We start from the raw sequence: 24,189 nt of genomic DNA on the forward strand, positions 1-24,189 counted from the left end.
ATATATTCTAAAGTAAGTTTTGTTACTTATATAGATTAACTGTATTACACATTTTATATGTGACCCAAAACAATTTGTCTTCCCTCAGCACAGACCAGTTACACCAAAATGTTGGATACCCATTATACTAACACGTGCATAAACACGTACATATAAGTGCAGGCGCATTTGCACACAACTGTGTATACTGTATCCTTTTTGTACCTCCAAAACCTAGAATTCTATTGCTACATAGTAAGTGCTTAGTCAATGTTTACCAAACTGCAGATAATAGGATTCACCAATTCAAAGGGTTTCTGTCCAGTGTATATAAAAATGTCTTTGTCCGTCCATTTTGCCACTTTTAAACATTGTCCTATTTGCCAAACAGGGAGGAATGTGCCCTAGTTCCATCCTTCTAATTAATAGAAGTATTAATAATACCCGCAAGGTTGTCTCTCCTGTATTCTCCAAAAGAAAATAAGAATGTTATTAAGGTTTTCTGAATATAAAAAGTTCAAAATTGCCAGCCTCATCCACTATGGTTAGAAGCTTCTTCGTCTTCAACTTGAGTCTAATGACTAGAATTTCTGAAAAGTTTGAAAGAGAATCAAGAAGGTAAAGCAAGTTATCTGTCTGACATCTAAATAGGACTTCACTGGTGATGACTGGTGTGCTGAAACAAGTCTGTAGAAATATCTTGCCATTGTGTTTGGAACTTACTTCTCGGACCCATGTTAGAAGCATCAGTACAGAAAAGTGTTCTCTCACCTGACTGTTCAGCAGAGGCAGCCATCAAACGCTCCAGGAAGTGGCCAGCCAAAGGGTCTGCATTAGAGGCACCTCCCCAAAGAAGATCAAAAGTTATGGTCCACCAACACAGAGACACTGAGAAATGGTTGAATGTGTTCTAAATTAAACTGCCCTGGTGGTGAGCGGAGATCTGCCAAAATCTTTCAATTAATCACTTTTACCTTCAGGGCAGAGTGAGGCCTGAGAGTATTTCAATAGGTTTTTATTGGAACAGGGTTATTTCAGATATTAAACTATGTTGCACAAAGTAAAAATAATGTTATTTTTAAGTTGCTACTCTTGTTAAATAAAAGTTGGCAAGCATTCCTAGGGTCTGTATTGTGTCTGTGTGTTTGTGTATGTGTGTGGCTCTTTCTTGTGCCATAAGCCACATTGATTAAAAAAAAGAAGTGAGCAGCAAAGAAATAGGTGGTAAATATATTCCTATAATCATTTTCATTAATAATGTGTTATAAATAATAGGAGGAAAGTTTTAAGTGTATAAATTCTGTACAACACAATTGAGATATTTTTTCCTACATCTTCAGCAGTAAGTTAATTAGAATCACCTGCATTTCCTTGGGTGGACACCAAATGGATTGCAAACAAAAACAGATTAAAATAGCTGCTGGAGCTCATGGCATACAGATGACAAGATTCACAAAAAGGACAGCAAGGCTCTGAAAATGTTCACTTTTCAAACAGTTTTAGAGGAAATTTAGCTCTTGCGACTCCTCCATAAAAGCTGCCCGTAAGTGTTTTGCTGAAAGGCTAGAATGGCTTTGTTTCTGATCCCTTGATGAGTGAGAGAAATGTTTAAGAAAGATCACTTTACAGAGAGATTCAGGCTGAAATGTGATGACTGTGATTCAAGCCAAGCCAAAAATTACAGTTCAGAATGAAAGGGGAGGGACGTGGTTTGGGAATCCATTTTCCCACATTCCTGAATCTCAATCATCCCAGCCAATGTTTAAAAAAAAAAAAAGCCCAACGGAAAACAATGAGGTCACTTTGTTTAGATGTTTAAAGAAAAATAGGGGTGGAGGGACTGAAAAGAATGACAGCAAATATATGAATTTTAAATCAATGTCTATTCCAAGTATGATGGGATCAAAGGCTAGACTTTATATAACCGTTATGACTTCATCAGAAAAGGAGGCATTTTTCAGTGTTTTCTTTTTGTTTGTACTGGTAAGCTTTTATTGCATGTCTTTAACTTATGAAATAGTCTGTTACTAAAAATTTAAAGGGAAGAAAGTATACATGGGTACACAGAGCATATTGCATCTTCCCAGACTCCTATCTATCTGTAGAAATGACATCTCTGAGAAGTTGGTTTTCTCTCCTTGACCCTGATGTCCCATTACTGTCTAGACCTAACAGATTATCCTGGTGTATTTTCTTGCAAACTACCAGATGATAATGGCAGGCCAAATTAAACTCTTTGTTCTTGTTACTCCTATTTATTTTAATGAAACACACTAAGTCACAATCCCAAAAGAATGATTTATTTACATCAGTATGATCACAGCATAACATAACAGTGGAACTCAACATAAAAGAAACTCAAAGTATGATATGAGGTGAACCAAATATAACCTCCAAGTTCAATATCTTCCAGCTACATGAAAGTTTCCTTCAAGACAACAGCCCTGGCTTTGTAATGACAACCAGAATCATTGGCTAGTGTCTTTAAGACTTAGATTTTTATAAACAAGAAGAAAGAAACACAAGAGAATTTGTCAAAGACTATTCATATAGATAGCTTGTTTCCCATTCTCTAGAAACCATTTCTGTGAATGATCTTTGGTCTTTTTAGACAGTGGGTGCTATATTCTTTCCCAATGAGACAGAAGAATAAACTCAGAGTCTCTCTCAAATCTTGCTAGCCTCGGGAGAGATTTCCAGAATGATCTTAAGATTTTTGTAATTTTGTAAATAATATTTATAATTATTGTATAAATTTTTAAATTCTTTGTTGAATTTAGAGAGATATATAAGTCTTCATATGTAAGAAATGTGTAGCCACACATGGAATACCATACTCTGACTACCATTTACCCAGGTATTAAGCAGGGTAGACTAATGGCTTCAAACTATCTGACATTAACCAAATCAGAACATTTTTACCCCTTGTCTTTTCCATGACTCACATACCATTTAATAATCTATAGTTAAAAGGTGTGATTTTTAAAAGCAGTCAGCCAAGTAGTTGACTGTGAGTAGAACAGGAATTAAATTGAATGTATGGCGGTTATATGCAACAGCAATTCACACAGGATGGCACAGGAAATGGAAAAACAAGAATAAGACTTTATACACTGCTGTCTACATGTCTTGACTTCAACAGGATGGAAAAATATCAGTGATAAAAATCAGTGAGATACTGTGGCCCAGAACTAAGTATAAATATAAGGGGAAAATTCAAAGAGTACAGAGTGACAGTAGGTTATTCTTTACATGCACATTGAGGACAGATGCCCTAATATCAGACAGTGACATTTAAAGAATTCGGTTAAATTATCTTCCACTTATAAAATGTTCAATATCCTCCACAGAAAGAAAGATGAAAAATAGAAAATAATACAATATACATTTTTTTCTTTATTTTCTCCAACTTCTATACAAGAGTACCAACACAGTGATAAGAAAAAAGCATGATCGGCAACCCTCCTCACCCTCACTTGCAGCCCTCATACTTACCAAATACTACTTTGACCTTTGTCATATAAAAGTGATACAGAGCAGAATTATTAAGGCAACAGCCATTTCTCAGAATCTTTTCTCCTTCTTCTCCCCAGTTTTAAGTTTGAAACAATAGCAGTACTGTCTCCCCAGTGTCCAAGGTTGAGGAAGAGAACAGCAAATATGACTAAGAGTAATAAATAAATAAATATTTTGGTTAGGGCACTTAGGAATTTCATTTCCTAGTATTAATAGATTGTAATAATGGGGGGGCAAGAGAATGACAGCATTTGACAGTGACCTTAAACACCAAGTGTTTGATAAAAAAGACCTTGAAGAGAAACAGTTTTTGTAATTCAACAGTTTCTATATTCAATACCACCTTTCCATTAATTCTGTAGTGTTTCCACTATGGTGTGTGCTTTCAGTTTTAAGACATTGTTTAAATCTGGAGTTTACCCTTCTCTAGGGCACTGACTATATAATACAACAGCTCACTGATGAGCATTGTGAATTCTACACTATGTTCAACAAAAAGCACGCTACTCAGGGACCTCCTTTTAGTTTTACATTTTTTTAAAAATTAGCAACAAATACTGTATTTATCTCTTCCATATTTTAAGAGAACAAAAATACCTTTCCATGCAAATCTTCTATAAATACATAGTAGATGAAGAACTCATTCAGTGAGACAGAAATAATAAAAAATGGACCAATGAAATCTATGCAATGATTTTTAACCAAATCAAACAAATAAAAGGAAAAATTAAAATAGTTTGTTATGAGGTTTTAAAAAACAAAAATGTTTGGGGAATAATAAGAACTCATAGCAGAAATAGAAGAAAAACAGGGCAAAATACCAAATGAGAAGAAAATAGATAAGAAATGATTTAAGAAAGAAATAGAAGATTTAAGAAAGAAATAGAACAAAAAAACAGTAATAAGGAATGATAAAAGCATAAATGATGATAGAATTTCTGTAAACAAAGAAAAGGACAGGATGAGAAAAAATATACTAAAACTTATCATTGTGTTAACATGGTTTCCAAAAATTAAATTGAAATCACATAATGAGTATTTTAAATACTCTTTTGTAATCTCTCATTACTTATATCCTGCGCACCCATAAAAATTCTTATCCAGTAGTAAATCAGCAAGCTAAGAAACTTTGGTTTTAAGCATCAAAAATTTTGTGTTTATAAAACACAACACACACCTCCCATTAAGTTGACAGATGAAAAAAATGCCCAGTTTTGCTTTGCTCAAAAAATTCTCCTTAGTACATGTAGCTTTGTACAAGTAGCTGTAATCCTAGCTACTTGGGAGATTGAAGCAGGAGAATCAAAAGTTTCAGTTCAGTGGGGCAGCTTAGTGAGACCTTGTCTCAAAAACAAAAACAAAAGCAAATCAAAAGGCTGGGGATGTAGCTGAAGGTAGAAGGCCCTGGGCTTTAGCCCCAGCAAATAATTTTTTTATATCCCAATGAGATAACAGAAAAAAGATACATTTAAAAAGAAAAGAACCATAATGGTGCCAGAAACACAAAAAGTAACATCAGCAGACCAAAAATACAAATTCCAGAAAGAGTAGATAAGATCAAAAAGTAGATAAATTCAAGCAGAAGCAACACCATGCCCAAACGTCATAATTAGGCACAATTCTTTCCAAGGATGACCTAAAGAATGTCTAAAGAATATCTGGAGTCAACAAATAAAAGGAGCAGAAATTGACAAGAGGGCTGAGTAAACAGAGGAGTTGACTAAACAATAGGATCTAACTGCTGGGAGGCCAGATCCCTAGTTTTTTGTCCTGTATGGCTCACTACCTGTGGTAGGCATGCGAGCCTGCACCCACACTCTGAAGGATGAGGAAAAGCTGGCAACTGAGAGGAAAATGGTGGAGATGAGGAGTCATGAATGCTCTACCACAGTAAGAGGCAGCGCAGTTGCAGAACTCTACCTATAGGGCCAGGGATTTAGCTCAGTGGTTCGGTGGCCCACCTCGCAAGCGCAAGGACCAGAGTTCGATCCCTGGTACCAAAACAAAACAAAAAAAAACACACACAAAAATAAAACCCTACCTAGAGTAAGCCCAGGTTGCACATCCTTTATTCAAAATAGTCCGGGACAAAAGTGTTCAGAATTTTTCAGATCTTGGGATGCTGTCATAAGCAAAATGAGCTATCTTAGGGAAGTTCATTTATATTTCATATGTACTTATGCACATGATTTGAAGGTAATTCCATAAAATACTTTTAATAATTGTGTGTATAAAACAGTTTCATGCTGTAGAACTTTCCATATATGGTATCATAGTAGCACTCAAAAGTTTCATAATTTTTAAGGATTTCAGAATTTTGGATTAAGGTTACTCAATTTATGCTGTGCTACCCATGATAACTGCTTATTCTCTTTAATTGTGTCTTTCAATCATAAGTGTAACCTGATGTTTGAGGAATTTCATTCCAACATTCTTGATTGAGATAAAAAAGGCAATAAATGGAAACATGTATCTAGCAGTACAAAAAAATCTTTTATGATGGAAAAGACCCAGATGTAGAAAATTTCTGAGTAAACTTTTCTGCTGCAAATTTAAGGAGGAAAAAAAAAAAACTGTTTTAAATCTCTGAGAGAAAAGCAATTTACCTGTGAAACATTGGAAACCTATTTGTCATCACACTTCACAGCAGGGGTACTAGAAGAAAATGGAACATTTTATTTTTCAAAGTTAAAAACTAAGATTATAAGACCAAAATATTCAAATCAGCAATCAGTTATGAAGCAAAGGGAAATATTTATTGAGTTGAGAGAATAAAAAAAATACCAATCATATATTTTTATGAAGCAAAAAAAAATTCTCAAACAAAGAACAGTGGTACACAAGAAAAGAGTACTGGCAGACTGGGGCCTAGAGCTGTACTATGGACTATGGAACTCACTAGACGCATGAGCTTCCGAAACTTGAACAAAATGCAGCCTCACATGCAGCCAGCAACTACGGGTTTGGACCACAGGGATGTAGAACATTCTCATCACTGAAGAAGCTTCCACTGAGCAGCACTTAATTTGAGGAAATGAAGAAACTAAAACAGGAGAGGATGCATTCAATATTTTAAAAACTTGTTTTCAATTAATTTTATTGGTACATTTGAGGTATACAATATAATGACATCCATCATTGGAAATTTGCACCGTTACATAATTCATCTTGGTTCTTATTTTCCCCTCATTCTCCTCCCCTCCCTTCAACCCCTCCATCCCTCCCTATCTACGAAGACTTTGTTTCCATTTTTGTCTTCTTCTCATAATGGCATTCACTCTTAACTTTTACAAGTTCTCTTTTATGAAACAAAAATTTAATGCCAAACCTAATTACAACCTTTTTCTAATTGAGTTTATCGGTACATTTCAGGTATCCAGTACAGTTGCATTCACTATTGGGATCTTGTACCTTTCCATGACAGGTCTTGGTTCTCATTTTTTCTCCTAGTCCCTGTCCTCCCTGACATCCTTTTTAAAAACAGGGACTAATTTTTATCCACATATAAGTCACAAAATTTTCATAAAGAACAAAATAAAATGCTCTAATCTTTGAAGCTATAAAACAACAGTAACATAAGGAGTAAAACTAGAAAGTGATGATAGAAAAGGGAGAGTCAGTGCATTAGTTTATTTATATAGGACAAGTGATTTTGATGTATTACAAGTGGAAACAGACAAATATAACTAATAACAAAGAGAAAGAAGATAGATAAGTAATTAAAAACTATGATGACACTAAACTCATTATCTTTTCTGATAGAACAGTAAGTATCACCTAAAGGTAATGTGTTATAAACAGAAATATGACCCACTGGCAAAAAATGAGTAACAATGAAAAGAATCCAAATAGAACTGCAAAAAATGATTATCATTGGAAAGCAGGTTGGGTCAAATGCTTCATTCTCACCTCATATTTTTCTGTGTGGTAAAATTTTGGTTTTCACCATAGAAAGAGATTGCCCTTATTGTTAAAAAAGATTGTTTAGAATGGCTATCTATAAAATAAAATCACTCTTGTCATCAAAACTGTGTTAATTCTAAGATAATCATTCATAGGAAATTGCATGAGTAAACATCTTACAAGAAATTAGTAATAATTAAATAACACTGGCACATACAGCTGCAACACAAATTCCAATCCTTGAGGAAGAACAGACATTAAATATAAAAATTTGAAATTATAGTTTGAACACTCAGTCAATAAATTTAAAGTGTACGAGCAAATCAGTCAGCAATAAGAGCTTGGAAAGACTTTCAATTTAAAGAAGAAGGAGTCAATCTTAATGGCACAAAGATCTCCCCTGATGCCACCTCTGAACCCAAGCAAGAATTTGGAAGGACAGAGAAAGTAATGCGTAGTTGAGTGGAGGCAGTCTAAGTGTTCCTTTGGAGTGGTTCTTGCCAGGGGAAAGCCAGACGTCCAAAGTATTGCAAGAATGACTCTTCTTGCAGTAGCTCTGGCCTCCTAGGAATTAGGAAGCACTATAAATCTCAGGAGAGGGGCTGTTTGCAAAATTTCCAGCTCATATTTTCAGACTCCAGAGGATCAGATGCATTTTGTTATAGATCAGAAAAACAAGACGGCTTTTAGGGTATGTATCTCAACTGGAATCAAATGCCATGTCTCTCATAGTGAGTCCATAATTCAGGATATTAAGGATGCTACTTAATCCACAGTTTGCAACTACATTTAACAGGTTCATCTGCATTGTCAAAATCTGCCCATATTTTGGCAAATAAACCAGTCAATTCTGGACACAGTACTGGTCTCTAAAATTTCTTTTTGGAAAATGTCTAAGATTTATGGTGGGAATTACTCATGACAGCTGCATTCTTTCCACTGGGTTTATACCACCATTTGGTCTAATAACTCTTAATTGTATGACTATCCTAGTTTAAGCTTCTTTAGGAGAAAAAGGAAGGAAGGGGTTTCAAAAGTCTCCTACAGGAATACTCAACAATTTTACTAATGGTAAATACCATTTTGAAAAATGAGAATGTCAGTTGATGATGAATATATAAGTAATATTTCAGTGAATGTGGATTTATTTTTAAAATTTTTCATTAGTGCTGTTAATGCCATTCTGATGGAAAAAAAAATGTACAATGACTTAGTTTCATTGAGTTCCCAAAGTATTTTTAGCTGAACAGGCAAAATTTCAGTTAGCATTCCATCATGTTATTTTCTTGAAAGAGGTACTCTCAAAGTAATTTGTGTCCAAACTTCGCTAAAGCATAACGTGGGCACCTTGAAGACATTGCTCATTTAAAAATCATGCAAAGTCTAATTATATTTCCAAAATAAGTAGGTTCCCATCCAGCAAGGATAATGTGGTCATGAAGAGGATGTTCACATCCACCAATTTACAATGATTTGGTTTGGCATTACTTTCAAAGTTCCTGAAATAAAAAAAGGATGACACGTGAATAATTGTAATTTGGATAATATTCCCGGGATTTTAGGTTTGCCATTTCAAGAGTTACCCAGGGAAAGGGTAATCAACCTCAAGACCATACCTACATAATTTATAATTGCTAAAATTCACTGATAAGTTCCAGATTATTTTGCAAAATGCAATACCACCCTTTTTAATATGTACTTTGTCATTTTCACTCTATTTGTATAATTTAAAAAGTATGATATCAGGGGAGCGTGAGCCATTCAAAGCCTGAGCCACTCATGTCAGAGATGATTATCATTCTGGAGATGTATGGTGTTGATATCTCTGAGTCTAAAGGGCTTGGAAGTTGTGTCAAGTTAGAATCACATTGCATCTAATATGTTTTACTTTACTTCTCTTGCTTTCTGGTTTCTATCTTAAGCCACAAAAGAGTTTCTCTGCTGTGACTCAGTTCTGTAACCGCAGTGGTGGCACAGGATGGAATTAAGCCCCTGGTCTCCATCATCAGTGCTCCCTCTTTTATCCTCCCCCAAAGATGGGTTATTAATTTAGGATGAGGCTGCTTTCTGTGCACAGTGTAGTGTTTTCCAATTGGTCCTATGAAATATATCCATTTCATACTACTCTTTCTAATGTTTTTGATTATTGAAGTTAAAAAAAAATCCTGCTGAAATTTCCAAAAAGCCAATGGGAATATTTCTTATGTTGCAACTTCAGATACCCATAATAGAAAAAGAAATGTTTTCAATACCAGGAATTTCAGCATCTGAAATACAGTTTGCAACTCAAGATAACATAAGCTTTTTAATACTTTTAAAAGAATTTTATGGGAGTCTTATCTTCAAAATTAAAATACACTTGATTGTATGCCTAATATAAAGGGGAACCATATTAAAATGAAGTTGAAGTAAAATTAGGATTTGCAGTAAAAATTTGTGCGAATTCAAATAATTTCACTTATCTTTGACCTCTCATAAAGGGTTAGCTAGTTAAGGAAAGGAGTATTAAGGATGAAATATAGTCAATTTTTCAAATTTTCATTTTTATTGTAATAGATATTAATTTACTTTTCCGCTGTAATCATTATCTAAAGCAGAACTAATACATGCTTTTTCTTTTTTAAAAAAGCTGGGATTTCTCATGAGAGAATGCAGCCCCACATATTCCACTAATTATTTTCTAATTTCTAAGATAATTTTCTAAATTTTTTCAAAGCAATTGATAACTACAGAGAAACTATCAGGACAATTTTTCATTTGGTCAAAATTTTTTTAACCTGCTCTAATTTGTGGTGGCAATTGGTGACATTGTGTACTACTCTTAATTTTGAATGACCTTTGACTATTTTTCAACCAGTGCTATTCCCAAAACCCCCAAAATTGTAATCATAAGCTTTTTTTTTTCTATTGCCAATACAGGGACACCAAGAATGATTTTGGAGAAGTCAAAAATATTTTTCTTAGTGACTACATGTTCCAAAAATTAAGTGGAAAACCTTTGAAAGGAACACACTTGCTTAATTGCACAAATGTTTATATTTTTTAAAATGTTATAGGTTAAAAATAAATACCAATCAGTATCTAATGATAATGGAAAAAAATAGTTAACACATTATTCACTCATTAAACTTTTAATGTTCTGTGCATATATACATAGATATAAAGGCGACTTGAATCAGTGCTAAACTAAAAATCAAATATTAAGTGTGATGATAGTCACATTTAGGCCGTCAAGTGCACACTGTCAAGAGACTGTAGTGCCTTTATTTTAGTTTAATGGAACTATTTTGTACATCAAAAAGAATGACTATGTTTGATTTTTTTAAATGCCTGAACCTTAGAAACTTTGACCACTTACTAACAGGTGAGTAAGTTCATTCAATTCCTTGAAATCCATAGTTCTCTAGAAGGGATGGAGCCTCAGAAATGTAATCTTTATTGTTAGATTATTCTAGAACAAAAAAACTTACATCCAATAATATATTTATATTTTCCATTCTTCCATCACTATCTCAATTACATGGAAGGGTAAAAACCATGATTCTTCTAAATGATCTAAGTTTTGTCATTAAGATCAGTGCTATAAATTATGTTACTCGACCATAGTCTACCAATGTTTTCCACAAAAGCAGTGATTTTGTTAATATAAAGCATTTCAAAATACAACAACAGATAAACAGTGAAGTTCACTTCATGTCTGTAATGCATTTATTTCCTGTGTTATGGCAGTAATTTCTCCCAATTTATTTAATACTATTAAGAATTACAATGATTAACCCATAGAAATTTCCCAATTTTGTAGACAAAGTGCTATGAATCTCACCCAGGCCTCTCTGAAAGCCTACAGACATTAAAGAATATAAATTTCTGTCATTATATTATATTATATGTCTTTCTTTTTAATTTTCCTATATCTCACTGTTTCTGATAACTCACTCAAAAAATAACTAGATGATATAAATAAATGTGTCCAAAAAAGCAATAATTTTCAAATCCACTTCCAAGCCAAGTCGTTTTGATACCCAGTTCTAAAGTAATCTGAAACTAATATCATTATTTTGGAAAAGATTTTATTTATTTTTCCCTCATTAACATAACACTACATTACCTACCATATGCTGAAAGTTATCTAAATAGTTATACAACTGGATTAGGATTTTCACTCTATATTTTCAAATAATCAGAACAAGGTATGCTATGCAAACACCTTTATTTACCTTTCCATAAAGGAGTGGTAACATATATATATACTGAGAGGTTCTTTTTATCTGCTAGTTTGATTGCTTTATTTTCATAGGAATTAACTCTAGAAAATGCCTTGTAATTCCACGGTACCTGTACTTCTTTTGTGATTCAAATCTACAAAAATTTGTTGGTGATGAATTGCCACTGAACTTTTGAAGATTGCTCAGTTTAGGGTGTAGAAATTTGTTTCCTCTGTGTAGAAGAGATATTTGATAGATATTTATTACTATCTTCCTTCTTATATTTATCTTTTCCTATCTGAGTTCTTGTATGTACTAATATAAATATGCCCTCTTATTTTCAGGTCTAGATGTTGATGGGATATATAGAGTTAGTGGCAATCTGGCAACAATACAGAAGCTAAGATTTATCGTCAATCAAGGTAAGTGATTTCTTTATTTTAGATGTTTTTTTCAGTAGTTACAACTCTAACAATACTTCTGACTCTGCACTGTGCACTGTGAATCAATAATGATAGACACTTTGAAGAAAGAGAAAGTTAAAAAAAATTTTTAAATTATCACCAAAAACTTAAAAGGTATCCATTTTATACAGAGATCAATATAATAGAAATACAAACTAATAAGTAATGTGAAACAAATGATGAATAGAATATGGCAAACTAATAGCAGAAGAAAGAATAATAAAGGAATAAAAGAAAGCAATCCAGTTTTTAAAAAGTTACTAGCTTATAACAGCCACTTGACATATGGTGATGAAAGAAAGAAAGGAATTTAATAGTTATCAAAATCACATATTAGGAAAATATATACATAGGAGGAAAAAAACCTAAAAATTAAGAAATGTATATGTTATCAAAGAGTTAAAAATTAGAGCAATGAGGTATGTCTACAAACCTATAAAAATATTAAAACTTAAAACACACCACCAAATACTTGTTAAGATACAAAGCAACAGAAACTCATTTCTGGCGAAAATATAAAATGGTTTAGTCATTTTGGAAACCATTTGGAATTTTTTATTAAAAGAAATATATTTTATACAATTCAGCAATTGCATTCCTTGATGTTTACCCAAATGATTTGAAGACATGTCCACACAAAAACCTGAATACAAATATTTATAGCAGTTTTATTTATGAACTTAAAGGCAAAGCTTGAGTTATAGCTCAGTCAGAAAGCAGTTTTCTAGCATGCATGAGACCCTGAGTTTGATCCCCAGAACCCAACAGGGGAAAAAAACTTGAAGGCAAAAGATGTTCTTCAATAGATGAAATGGATGAACAAGTTGTGGTGCATCCATATAATGAAATATTACTTGGTTATAAAAAGGACTGGGCCATTGAGCCATGAAAAGAATTGGAGGACCTTTAAATGCATATTGCTGAAGAATCCAGTGTGAAAAGACTAGATAAGGTGTATGATATTTTGGAAAAGAAAAAGCTAAAAGAAAAGCTTAACAGTAGCAAAGAAATTAAGGGAAAGGGAGCAAGAGATGAGCAAGTATACCGTTAGCACAAGAGATTCCACAAGACAGTTGAAAATATATATATATATATATATATGACGCTGGAAATGGAGATACATGTCACTTTACATTTGTCAAATTCATTTTCTGGGCTGAGTGGTGCATGCTCATAATCCTAACTACCCAGGAGGCTGAAGCACAAGAAATACTTGAGCCCAGAAGTTCAAGAATGGCCTAAGCTAAATGGTGAGACTACATTTTAAAACAAACAAACAAACAAACAAACAAACAAAAAAACGGTATGGCACTGGCAAAGAAAAAAGACCAGAGGATCAGTGGAATAGACTGGAAGATGCAGAAACAACTCCAGATATACTCACCCACCTCTTCTTTGACAAAGGAGCCAACCATCCTCAGTGGAGGAAAGATAGCCTCTTAAATAAACGGTGTTGGAAAAACTGGCTTTCAACCTGCCAAATGTTAAAACTGGACCCTTATCTTTCGCCATGCACTAAATTAAAATCCAAGTATATTAAAGATCTAAATATGAAAAAAGAAACACTAAATTTGCTGGAAGATAAGTTAGGCTGAACTCTTGAAGACACTGGCATAGGAAAAGATTTTATGAACAAATCCTCAGTAGCACAGGAACTAGCACAAAGAATCAACAACTGGGATTTCGTCTTATTAAAAAGCTTCTGTACTGCAAAAGAAACCAACAACAGAACTAAGAGACAACCTACAATATAGGAAAAAAAAATTACCAGCTACTCCTCAAAGGACTAATATCTAGAATATATAAAGAACTCAAAACAATCAGCCCCCCAAATATAAAGACCCTTTCAGAAATGGGCATCTGAAATGAACAGACATTTCTCAGACAAAGAAGTAAAAGCAGCAAATAAATATAGGAAAAATCTTCTACATCACTGGTCATTCGAGAGATGCAGATGAAAACAACACCAAGATTCCATCTCACCCCAGAAAGAATAGCTGCTATCAAGAAATCAAACAATAACAAATGTTGGCAGGGTTGTGGGGAGAAAGGAACCCTTCTCCATTGTTGGTGGGAGTGCAGACTGGTGCAACCACTATGGAAATCAATATGGAGATACCTCAAAGAGCTGGGACTAGAGTTTCCATTTGACCCAGCTATCCCTCTGGTGGGTATCTTTCTGAAAGAATCATACCACATTAATATATGCACACTTATGTTTATAGCAGCACAGTTTGTAATAGCTAAAACTTGGAAAAGCCCAATTGCCCATAAGTTGGAGATTGAATAAAGAAGATGTGGTTTTTCTATAAAATAGTGTACTACTCAGCCATAAAGAATGAGAAACTAGTGTCACTCCTAGGAAAATGGATGCATATTGAGGCTATACTCTTAAGTGATATAAATAAGACTCACATGTATAAATATCAAATAGTTTCTCTGGTGTGAAAAACTAAAATTGTAAATAAGATCCAGATGGTATACTTGAAATGTGAAATAGGAAGAAAAGGGCTAAAGGTGTAGGGGAAGTGGGAATGGTAGGGGAAAGGAAAGAAGGGAAAGACAAAACATGAGAAAATGGAAACAAAGTTTTTCTAAATAGGGAAGGGTGGAGCGGGTAAAGGGAGGGCAGGGGTATGGGGAAAAAAATGAGAACCAATACCTGTCATGCAAAGGTATAAAATACCAATGATTAATGTAACTGTGCTGTACACCTAAAAAGTACCAATAAACTCAAAGGAAAAAAAGAAATAAATAAACAAACAGAGCAACATATACAACACAAAGAGTAAACTCTAGTGTAAATAACGGATATTAATAACAGTGTTTCAATATGCACTCATCAATTGGTTACCCCGTGACTGTAAGATGTTAACACAAGGGGAAAATTTTGAAAATGAGGTAAACTATATGACAACTCTATACACTTTCTGCCCAATTTTTCTGTAAACTTAAAATGTATATCAGTTAAAAATTTTTTAAATTAGGAAAAGAAAGACAAGAAGGGTAAAACATTGCAAAGTGACGTTTTAGCTACTTCATACACTGTATAATCATCAAAAAAATGGTGTAGAGCCTGACGCTCATTGTGTTCTTGATATCTTATTACATGGTTTTGTAACTTTGTTCCTTATGGGTAAAAGGAGTTGGGGGTGGCGTGATGCTTTGGAAACATTTGTGAGAATTAAAATAGATAGCATTGATGTATTCCATTAGTAATGTGTCCTATTAGTTTTCTTTGCATTTAAAAATAGTCAGTAGTATCATAAAAAAAGTTGCAGAAGTCCTTATACTCTGAATTCCCACCTGACTTCTGGATCTTCTGAATTTCCTCTGAGTATGAACCTCATTCAAACATGAATTAGGTTAGGGAGTGATGTTGCTTAAAACCAGGGACTCGTGCATGCGAAACAAGTGCTCTGCCACTAAGCTATGATACTAACCCCTTTCTTACACAATCTTAAACAGTACATTTACTGCAGATTCTACATCTGCACATTGTTGTATTTCATAATGTCTTTCCATACTCTCTTCCCTGTACTTTCAAAATATTTTTATCATTTCCTTCTCATCACCCTATCAAAGCTTCCTGCCTTGTAGATTTCTTCTCTTTTTTTTTCAAGGCTCCATAAGAATATTCCATGAATATTTTCCTTCAGGAAGGCTGAAGTCTAGTTGTTTTTATTTTTTTTTCTGTGTTTTTATTATCTATTGAACTTATAATGGTATATTCACATCTGACATTTAAAATTCCATCTAGAATAAGACCTATAGATTTAATGCCTTCATTTAGAGAGAACATACTCAAATATACCCAGTGAGAGTATTTGAAAGTTTTGGTATCAAAAAAATTGGATAATGGTTGAAATGTTTGTCTCTTCCACAAACTACAAAAGGTAGAACTTGAGTCATCTTTGCATTTTTCTCATCAAATAGTACTAGTCCTGGGACCTCTACACAGGAAGATTTAGTTTTTAATTTGTACTTGTTTAATTCTGTGTGTGTACCTGTGGGCTCTGTGTGTGTGTGTGTGTGTGTGTGTGTGTGTGTGTTATGGAGGTAGGAGAAGTATTAAAACTGGCAAGCATTAAACTCTCTGTGCCAGTTAATATTATCAATTTGACTGGATTAAGGGACTCCCATAGAGATGGTCCCCATTGAATCATGGGGACCTGTATTTGTCAGTGGATTAACCGACTGATGTTCCTAGCTGAATGTGCCCTTCGGAGGTGGGACCGTGGGGCTAGGTCATTGGGGTGCTCCTTTAGAAGGCATATCTCTTGCTGGCGCCGTTCACATATACTGTGCTTCCAGGCCACCATGATATGAGTTGATAATACTACGCCCTTCCACAACAATGCTCCTACCTTGCACCAGCTGTCCATGGACTGATACTTCTGCAGCCATGAGGCTAATTAAACCGCTCCTCTTTTAAGTTGTAGATGTCAAGCATATTGTCCCAGCAATAGAAAAGCTGACCAATGTATTTTTTTTTGTCAATTCTGCTCAGATTGAACAACTATTTTAAGTTTGTCATTAGTAGTTTTGGACAATTGCTGCATGACTCTTGTTTGTAAGAATCTCAACAATTGTGCTTGTGGACTAATGCAATACTTTGTTTTTAAGAATTTTTCTACTTTCTTGGACAAAACACAGAATTTAACTTTGCCTTATTCATATTGGTCCATTGGACTGACCCAGGATACCCCCTGAGGATAAAAATTAGATAAAATAGTCTCAGCTTGTTTCATTCCTGCTTAAACCAGCTAAAATCATTCCTGTAATGTAGTTCATGCTGAAACCATATCCTGATTAGGATTCTAGACAGCTGGGCAACACATTTCTTCTACAAAGACAAAATCTCAAAACAGAAGCCATTCTAGAAACAAACATTAGTTGCATTTCCTGACTTAAAAATTATTCTCAGCAATTTGAAAAGACAAAAAAAAATCTGTAGTGAAAATATGAATTTTTCCATCTCATCTTTTGCAATCCAAAGTTCAGCATCCTATGAGGGTTTGTAACTATTCATGTTTCCACAAAAAGTTGGCAATGCAAACCTTACAAAGGCCTGAGTGGTATTGGGTAGCACAGAATTGTCAGTAAACTGTCTCCCTGGTTTATAGCACTGTCAAAATGCAACACATTCAACTCAAATTATGCTACATTAGGGCCTTGATACTCGTGAATTTGTCCAAGTTGTATTGTGGAGTTTTTTTTTAATTAGATGATAAATTAAATGTGTGTACCATTCCCTTTCAAAATTTGCTAACTACATTATCCTTTGAATAAGTTTTCTGGACTAGTCCCATAACCTCCTTACTAATAACATATCTTCCCTTCCAGCCACCCAGGGCTCTGCTAGGAGTTCAGACTTAGATGAGAATCAATGCTGAAAACAAGCTGCACATGTACAGGTGGCCTCTTGTGGTGTGTGTGTGTGTGTGTGTGTGTGTGTGTGTGTGTGTGTGTGCGCGCGTGAATGAAATGGTGAAACAGTGAGGGTTTCATGAAAAGAAAAAAATACCATACAAATGAGATGCCCAGATCTTTATAGTCTAAGAGGGAACATAGGTTAGTATATTAATACCTTTTATCTCTTCCACATTCATCTTACATGATGTCTCTTTTTAAGAAAGCTCTTTTTAAAAAATGAGTAAGTCTTATCCATTGTTAGACTAGACAAATGAAAACTGACTTTGCAGATTTTCAAGAACAGTTGAATTGCAATTTATGTGTTTCACTAACTTTCTTAAATGCTATAATCATCAGCAATTCTAAATACACCAGTTGAATGATTCAATTTGTTTTGGTTTTCTGTTTGACTCACTAAATCAGAAGGAATTAGATACCCTTATTATACTTCCAGATCAGATGACATTCAAGTTAAATTCAAAGTGATCATTTTTGAAAAAGCATTTCCCAATTAAAACTAGTAATGATGATAATAATTATTAACATAAAGGTAACTAACATTTCATAATTTATTAAGTGCCAGGAACTGTACTAACCGCTGTACACATGTAACTTAACTTAATCCTTTCTTCAACCTCATAGGTTAGGTAAAATAATTATTCCCAATTTTTTTTAAATGAAGAAACAGGCTAAGATGTTAATGTCCTACAGTCAAATAAGATGTAAGTGAGGGAAGTGCGAGATCTCAGATGTCTGACTTAGAGCCTGTGCCAGAGATCATCAGCACAATTCTACATGTCTTTTTCATTCAATTGATTGCATCCCATTAAATGCAGAAATCTGTCTTATGCTACGCACACTTGTTTGACTTTTGGTGTCCATCTTGGTTCTTGATATTGGTTAGTGATACAACTGAAGTTTACCAAAACTTGTTTAAAAAGAGAAGTGCTTGGAAAAATGCCAAACACCACAACTTGAAGAAGCCTGGCTCCAAAATTTTCTGTATAGCTTTGTGTGTCTATGTTTGTACCAAGGAACTACTTTCACACAACATTCTGTTTCAGCCTTGAGGAAAAGCACCAAGGATTCTCCATTTAGTGGGCTGTTGGTGCATTAGTGCACAGTGCACTGACTTATTTGTTGAGTTTGGTGACAGCTTTCAGTGACATGTTACTGATGTAACTCTTCTGCTCTATGCAGCCATCCCCTAAAGAAAACTGGTCCGTAACCTTAGATGTCACCCTGTCATCCGCCAATGTCATTGCTTTGATTTTTCAGAATGACCTATGACCTCCTGATGGTTTTCTAGCAAGGGGGAAGTTTTGCAAAGGACAGACTTCAGCAAGGAGGATGCTGCATAACTGTCTTGAGAACTTTTGACAGTATGTCTTGGAAATCCCACTAGGCTGAACCCCCCTCGTCCCTACATCAACATTTGGGTTCAACTGCTGTCTAGACTTACTGTCCAAACTCCAAATTCAATTCAGATTCTCGTTGGTACTACTTAAACATCCTCCTTCACCTTTTAAAAAGAAATAAGAGAGATTAGCATTCTTTTTGGAAAGTGTCAGCTATGAAGCTTCCAAGCCATGAGCCAATGGGAGAGCTTGAAACATATGTAGCTATGAGATGAACTGACTGGGAGTTTTCCAGACTGGAGTTTCTTGGTGCTCAGTTCTAAGCATTCTCTTGTGACTGTTTGCCTCAACTGCAAGAAATTGCTTCTTACCTTATATTCCTTATATGGACACAAAATTTAAAAGAAAACAGTTAGCGGCACTCTCCACTTTTTCACTTTCTTATCAGGAGGAACAAAATAAATAAATGTCAGAAAACTATATGAACAATGACCTCACATATGTGTGAATATGCACATATGCGTGTGTTTCAGCAGAGTAGGGATTTTAAAAATTAATTTCTAGTTTTGCCCTTTGCCTATCTTTATCTACACAGATTTTATTGCATAACAGTGAAAATTAGATATTGGCTCAAAGAGATGGATTTGCTTATTTTGAACATCCTAAGAATAAGCTCCATTGAAAATAAACTGTTGGACAAAATAATCTTATGTTATCAACTATGCCTAAATTACTTTCATATAGATTGGTACCTTCAAGCAAAGCATTAACTTTAGTAGCTATTGCTGTGCTTTTCACATTATTTGCAGTGTTGAAATTAAATAAAGGATAGGGAAAGTGAGAAAGAATTCAACAATTGGCAGTTTCATCATGAAATAAGCAATTGGATGAAACAGAAAAAGATTTGAAAAAGGATTTCAAAACTTCTGGTTCTATTCTATTCTGTAACAAGCCTGTTCATTTTTTTTATTGAGTTTATATTGCTCTCTTATCATTTTTAAAATGAGTGTTTCCTTAAGCCTACTTCACTCTTACCACCAACCACAGCAACAACAAAACAAACTGTTATTTGCTTTATCCCATTCCACCGGGCAGTTTTTGGTAACTTGAATCACTGATATTGTACCTTTTGGCTTCCATGTGACAAGATTATCTTTTAACAATGATTTATTTTTCCCATTAAAGTTGAAAAGATCACTTGATCATAAAATGGCCAGAGTCTAACATTGTTTAGGCTTTGAAAACTTTCTTAGACCTCATTTTTTTATCTCCGTTGAATCAGAGAGTTCAAAGACTATTGATGATGAAACTTGTATCACCTTTTAGCTGCTTAAGAAAATGTATTGGCATTAGTAAATAATCCTGAGCACAGAGGTCAAAGCAATATGCTCTTTTTGTTTATACACATTTATACAGTTTCTACTTTGTACATGTATTGAATAGTGTTTTCCAATAACAAGTTCATGAATTCTTTTAGTTGCTATAGTACACATCTCTGGCTACTTATTTTCAAACAGAATTACATCATACATTTATTGTGAGTTATATTCTATAATTCACTATAAATCAGCAATGAAGAACTGATCTTCAATTTGGTAATAAATAAATAAATAAATAAAGGCAGAGACCATCACATGTGGAAAAAAAGTCATTAAGAACTGAAAGGTCTGGCTCCTTATATGAATTCTGAGCTGTTTGTGAAGTGAATCTAATACAATCTATGTTAACCCCTTTCAATTTCGTACTCTTCATTTCCAAAATGGGAATAATAATGAAAATGTGTGGAGTTTAAAAGCTGAATCAACCAAATGATAATTAGTATTTAATAAAGATAATAAGAAATTAGATGAAATAAGATCAGTGTTAGGTTACTTAGCAGTAAAATAATACTAAATAATAATCAAATGTTATTTTTCCTCCTACATGATTCCATTTTATCCCATGACAATAAATTTATTTCCAGAAAGGAAAACTAAATATATGAAAACTTCAGTGTCTCCTTGTTATCCAAAAATTGGTCTTATTACTACCCAAATGCACAGAGTTTCTGGATTCCTATGCACAAGCAGGAAACTTAATTTCCTTTTGTCAATAAATTTTGGTTAGACAAGGTAAGTGAATTCTCCTGAAATGTTAGGTCTTAATTCAATCTGGCTTTTTCATATAGATTTGGCCACTGCATGCAAAAATTAAACCAATCAAATTTATGTAAGTGATAACCCCTAAGAAAACTTCCTAGAATATTTATAAAATTCCACCACCATCATCATTATCCAAAGCCATCATCATCACCATCAAAATTAATGATCAGTTATTAAAAGCTTAGTGGAAAAATACACTAAGCGTATTTCTGCTCTATGCTCTGTAGCAGTAGTTCCTAACCTGTATTGTACACAGAATTGTATTGCTTGTCTACTGCCGCCTGACAATATTTCTGCCATACTTAACTGCTTAAAGCAATTCAAATTTATTATCTCACAGTTTCTGTGAGTCAGAGGTCTGGGCCTGGCTTAGATGAACCCTCTGCAAGGTTGTAATCAAAAGTGTCAGCCAGGAGTGGTTTCTCATCTGGAGCTTCGCTTTGGGACAGGTTCACACTGCTGTTGGCATCACTGAGTTCCTTGTGGGCTATTGGACTGAAGACTTCAATCTATCCGGCTTCTGGCCAGATGCCTTATGAACCTGTCCATAGGGTATCTCACAACATGGTAACTTGCTTCATCGATGCTGCAAGGAAGAGAGATATTAATAGCAAGGCTGAAGTTACAGTCCTGCATAATATAGTCACAGAAATCATATCACAACAACATTTCTATTTTCTGTTGGCTAGAAGCAAGTGACAGTTCCCACCCACACCTGTGAAGAGAAGAAAGATTACACAAGACACGAACACAAGGAGAGGGGTTTGGGGAGGACATCTAAGAGTCTGTCTGTCACAAGAATCAAGTGATGGAAGTTTTCAAAAATAAAGATTTTGGAGCTCCCTCATAGGAACTCCTATGTAAAAAGTCTTGAGTTGGAGTTATAAATAATTATGTATTTAAAAATAAAACTCCCTAGGTTTGAGAACATCTACAACTTCTAAGTAACTTTGGCATGGCTTTCTAGTGGAAATATGACTTAAAAGGTGTGAGATATATACTTAAGTTTGGGCGAAGTAGATACAGAACGTGAATCCCTTTTTGTTAACTAGTTTTCTGATGATTGGAAGCTTTCTCTTGGATTGTTGATTAATTCAATAATAGTTACTAATTTTTATTAACTGAGTCATTATGTAACCGAAAAACACCGTGGATGTAGCGTGTATATTATTATCATGATTAAAGTTACTGACATATGCCTCATCTTTGTAATCATTTTACAATAGTGTGGATACTGGAATAAATGAAAGGGAAAATGTTATTTTCTAACAAAACTAAAGACCAAATAATATCGAAAAATGTAACAGAATCAAGTCAATGTTTGTAATAGCTCATTTTTAATAGAGAACTACTATATGGTAGGTACTCAAAGTTAGAGGTGTCTCTGAACCTCATAAAAAAGTATCAAGGTCAATGTATTTGTTATCCACATTCTTCCCATGAGAAAAATCAGACTTCTGAAAGTTTAAATAATTTTCTAAGGCTACAAAGGTGATTCATATGAAACGAGAACATTAATCTATTTAAAACTTACTGCAAGAAATACATTACTTGGTTGCTGGATTCAATTTACTATAGAGGAGAGAGCAGAAAGACATTTTCTTCTTTTTAACATCAAAGGATCAAAAACCACTTTTTTCATTATTATTATACTATATTTTCCTAGTGTCCAGTCTGTGGGACCCTTTCACAAAGCAAAATCCCATCTTCAAATGACTCTTCAATAAATAGTCCTGTGAGCTCAATGAGAGTAGAAAACTTGATTCATCTTTGTCTACAATACAGCAAAGTACCTGCTACTTTGTGTGCACTGAATAAAGATTTGACCATATACTATTAAATTAGAGCATAATGAACTTCTAGTACACATCAACTACATCAAATGACCTCCGCGGTACATTGGATTAGGGTCCAATTGTTGTGTGTCTCAACAAAGAAAGCACAGTATATTTTACATTCTGTTTTCTCCTGAGTACCTATTAGTTAGTATTTATTTTATACTGGCTGAGACAATCATGAAACAGAAATGACTAGTGAAGAACCCCATACTTCATTCTCTGCCTCCATAAGAAAGCCTGAAGAGAGTTCACTTATGGTCCCTCTGCACAGCCTGTTATTAGCATGGTCAGAAGGTCAGGCATGGTATCAGAAGTGGGTGTAGTAAGGTTGCTATCTTAGCTTCCTAAAATGCTAGGAATGACTAGTTAGAAAGAAAATTGCCATTGAATAAATACCAGTGCTACCTATACTGCTCTTGTTAACCACTATACCCTGAATTTGGAAGGTATGACTTTTTTGTTATCACATAGGAAAGCCCTGATGTTGGTAATTACAACTTTAATGATTCTCATTTATTTATATAGCACCTCTTTTGCAAAGTGGCCCATGTACTATAACATTTCCTAACAAAATTGTGCTGTAGAAAAAAAAAGAGTATTCTCATCTCCTCAAAGCTCTTTCTGAAAAAGAAAGAAATGGTTGCTGAGATAGGAAATAATTTCTTCAGGTCCTCCCATGCACCAAATACAGAGGCGAAAGCCAAATTCAAATATTGGTCTGAAATATTGGAGACACACAGAGACCAAAACCCTTTCTTTTTTTTTATGCTGTCATTATAAATGGGTCCAATGGAGAAGAGGTGGCAGACAGCCTTTTGTTTTTCTTCCTTCTGGAAATTTTAGAACAATAGCATTTATATGGAGCCAAGAGATAGGTTCCATTAAATAGGATTTTGTTTCTACATGTTTTCCTTTTCTTTTTTGTTACTGGGGATCGAACTGAGGTCCTTGCACTTGCAAGGCAGGCAGTGGAACCATTGAGCTAATCCCCGGCCCACTACATCATTCATGTGGCACACATTTAAGGAGCTTTTATGAGATTACAACTTTTACACAGGACAGTGGAAATACAGTCATGAAAGGAACAAGTGACATTTCCAATCACATGGAGTTGCTGTCCATGGACGTTCCAGTCTATTGACAAAGAACAAGTGATTAATTCAACATGAAATCCCAGTAGTCTGCGAGACTAAAACAGAAGGATCACAAGTTTGAGCCCAGCCCAGGCTAACTTACTGGAACCTTGTCTCAAAATAAAAACTAAAACTAAAAAGGATTGGGAATACAGCTTATTGTAACGACCCTGGGTTCAATCTCCTAGAGAGGTGGGTGGAGAGAGAGAGAGAGAGGGAGGGAGGGAGGGAGAAAAA

At 34.5% G+C, this 24,189-nt stretch overlaps 1 protein-coding gene across 1 annotated transcript in view; it reads left to right on the forward strand.

The window, feature by feature from the left end:
* The window catches only part of Arhgap15 (Rho GTPase activating protein 15), a 594,167-nt gene that overhangs the window by 375,485 nt on the left and 194,493 nt on the right, over positions 1-24,189 (forward strand). The window contains exon 11 of the mRNA XM_010620947.3: positions 11,948-12,025. Within this exon, the coding sequence (XP_010619249.2) occupies positions 11,948-12,025 (78 nt within the window). The remainder of the gene's footprint in view (positions 1-11,947; positions 12,026-24,189) is intronic.

The sequence above is a fragment of the Fukomys damarensis genome, unplaced genomic scaffold (assembly GCF_012274545.1).
Source record: "Fukomys damarensis isolate Sample0158 unplaced genomic scaffold, DMR_v1.0_HiC HiC_scaffold_29, whole genome shotgun sequence".
Classification (NCBI taxonomy): Eukaryota; Metazoa; Chordata; class Mammalia; order Rodentia; family Bathyergidae; genus Fukomys; species Fukomys damarensis.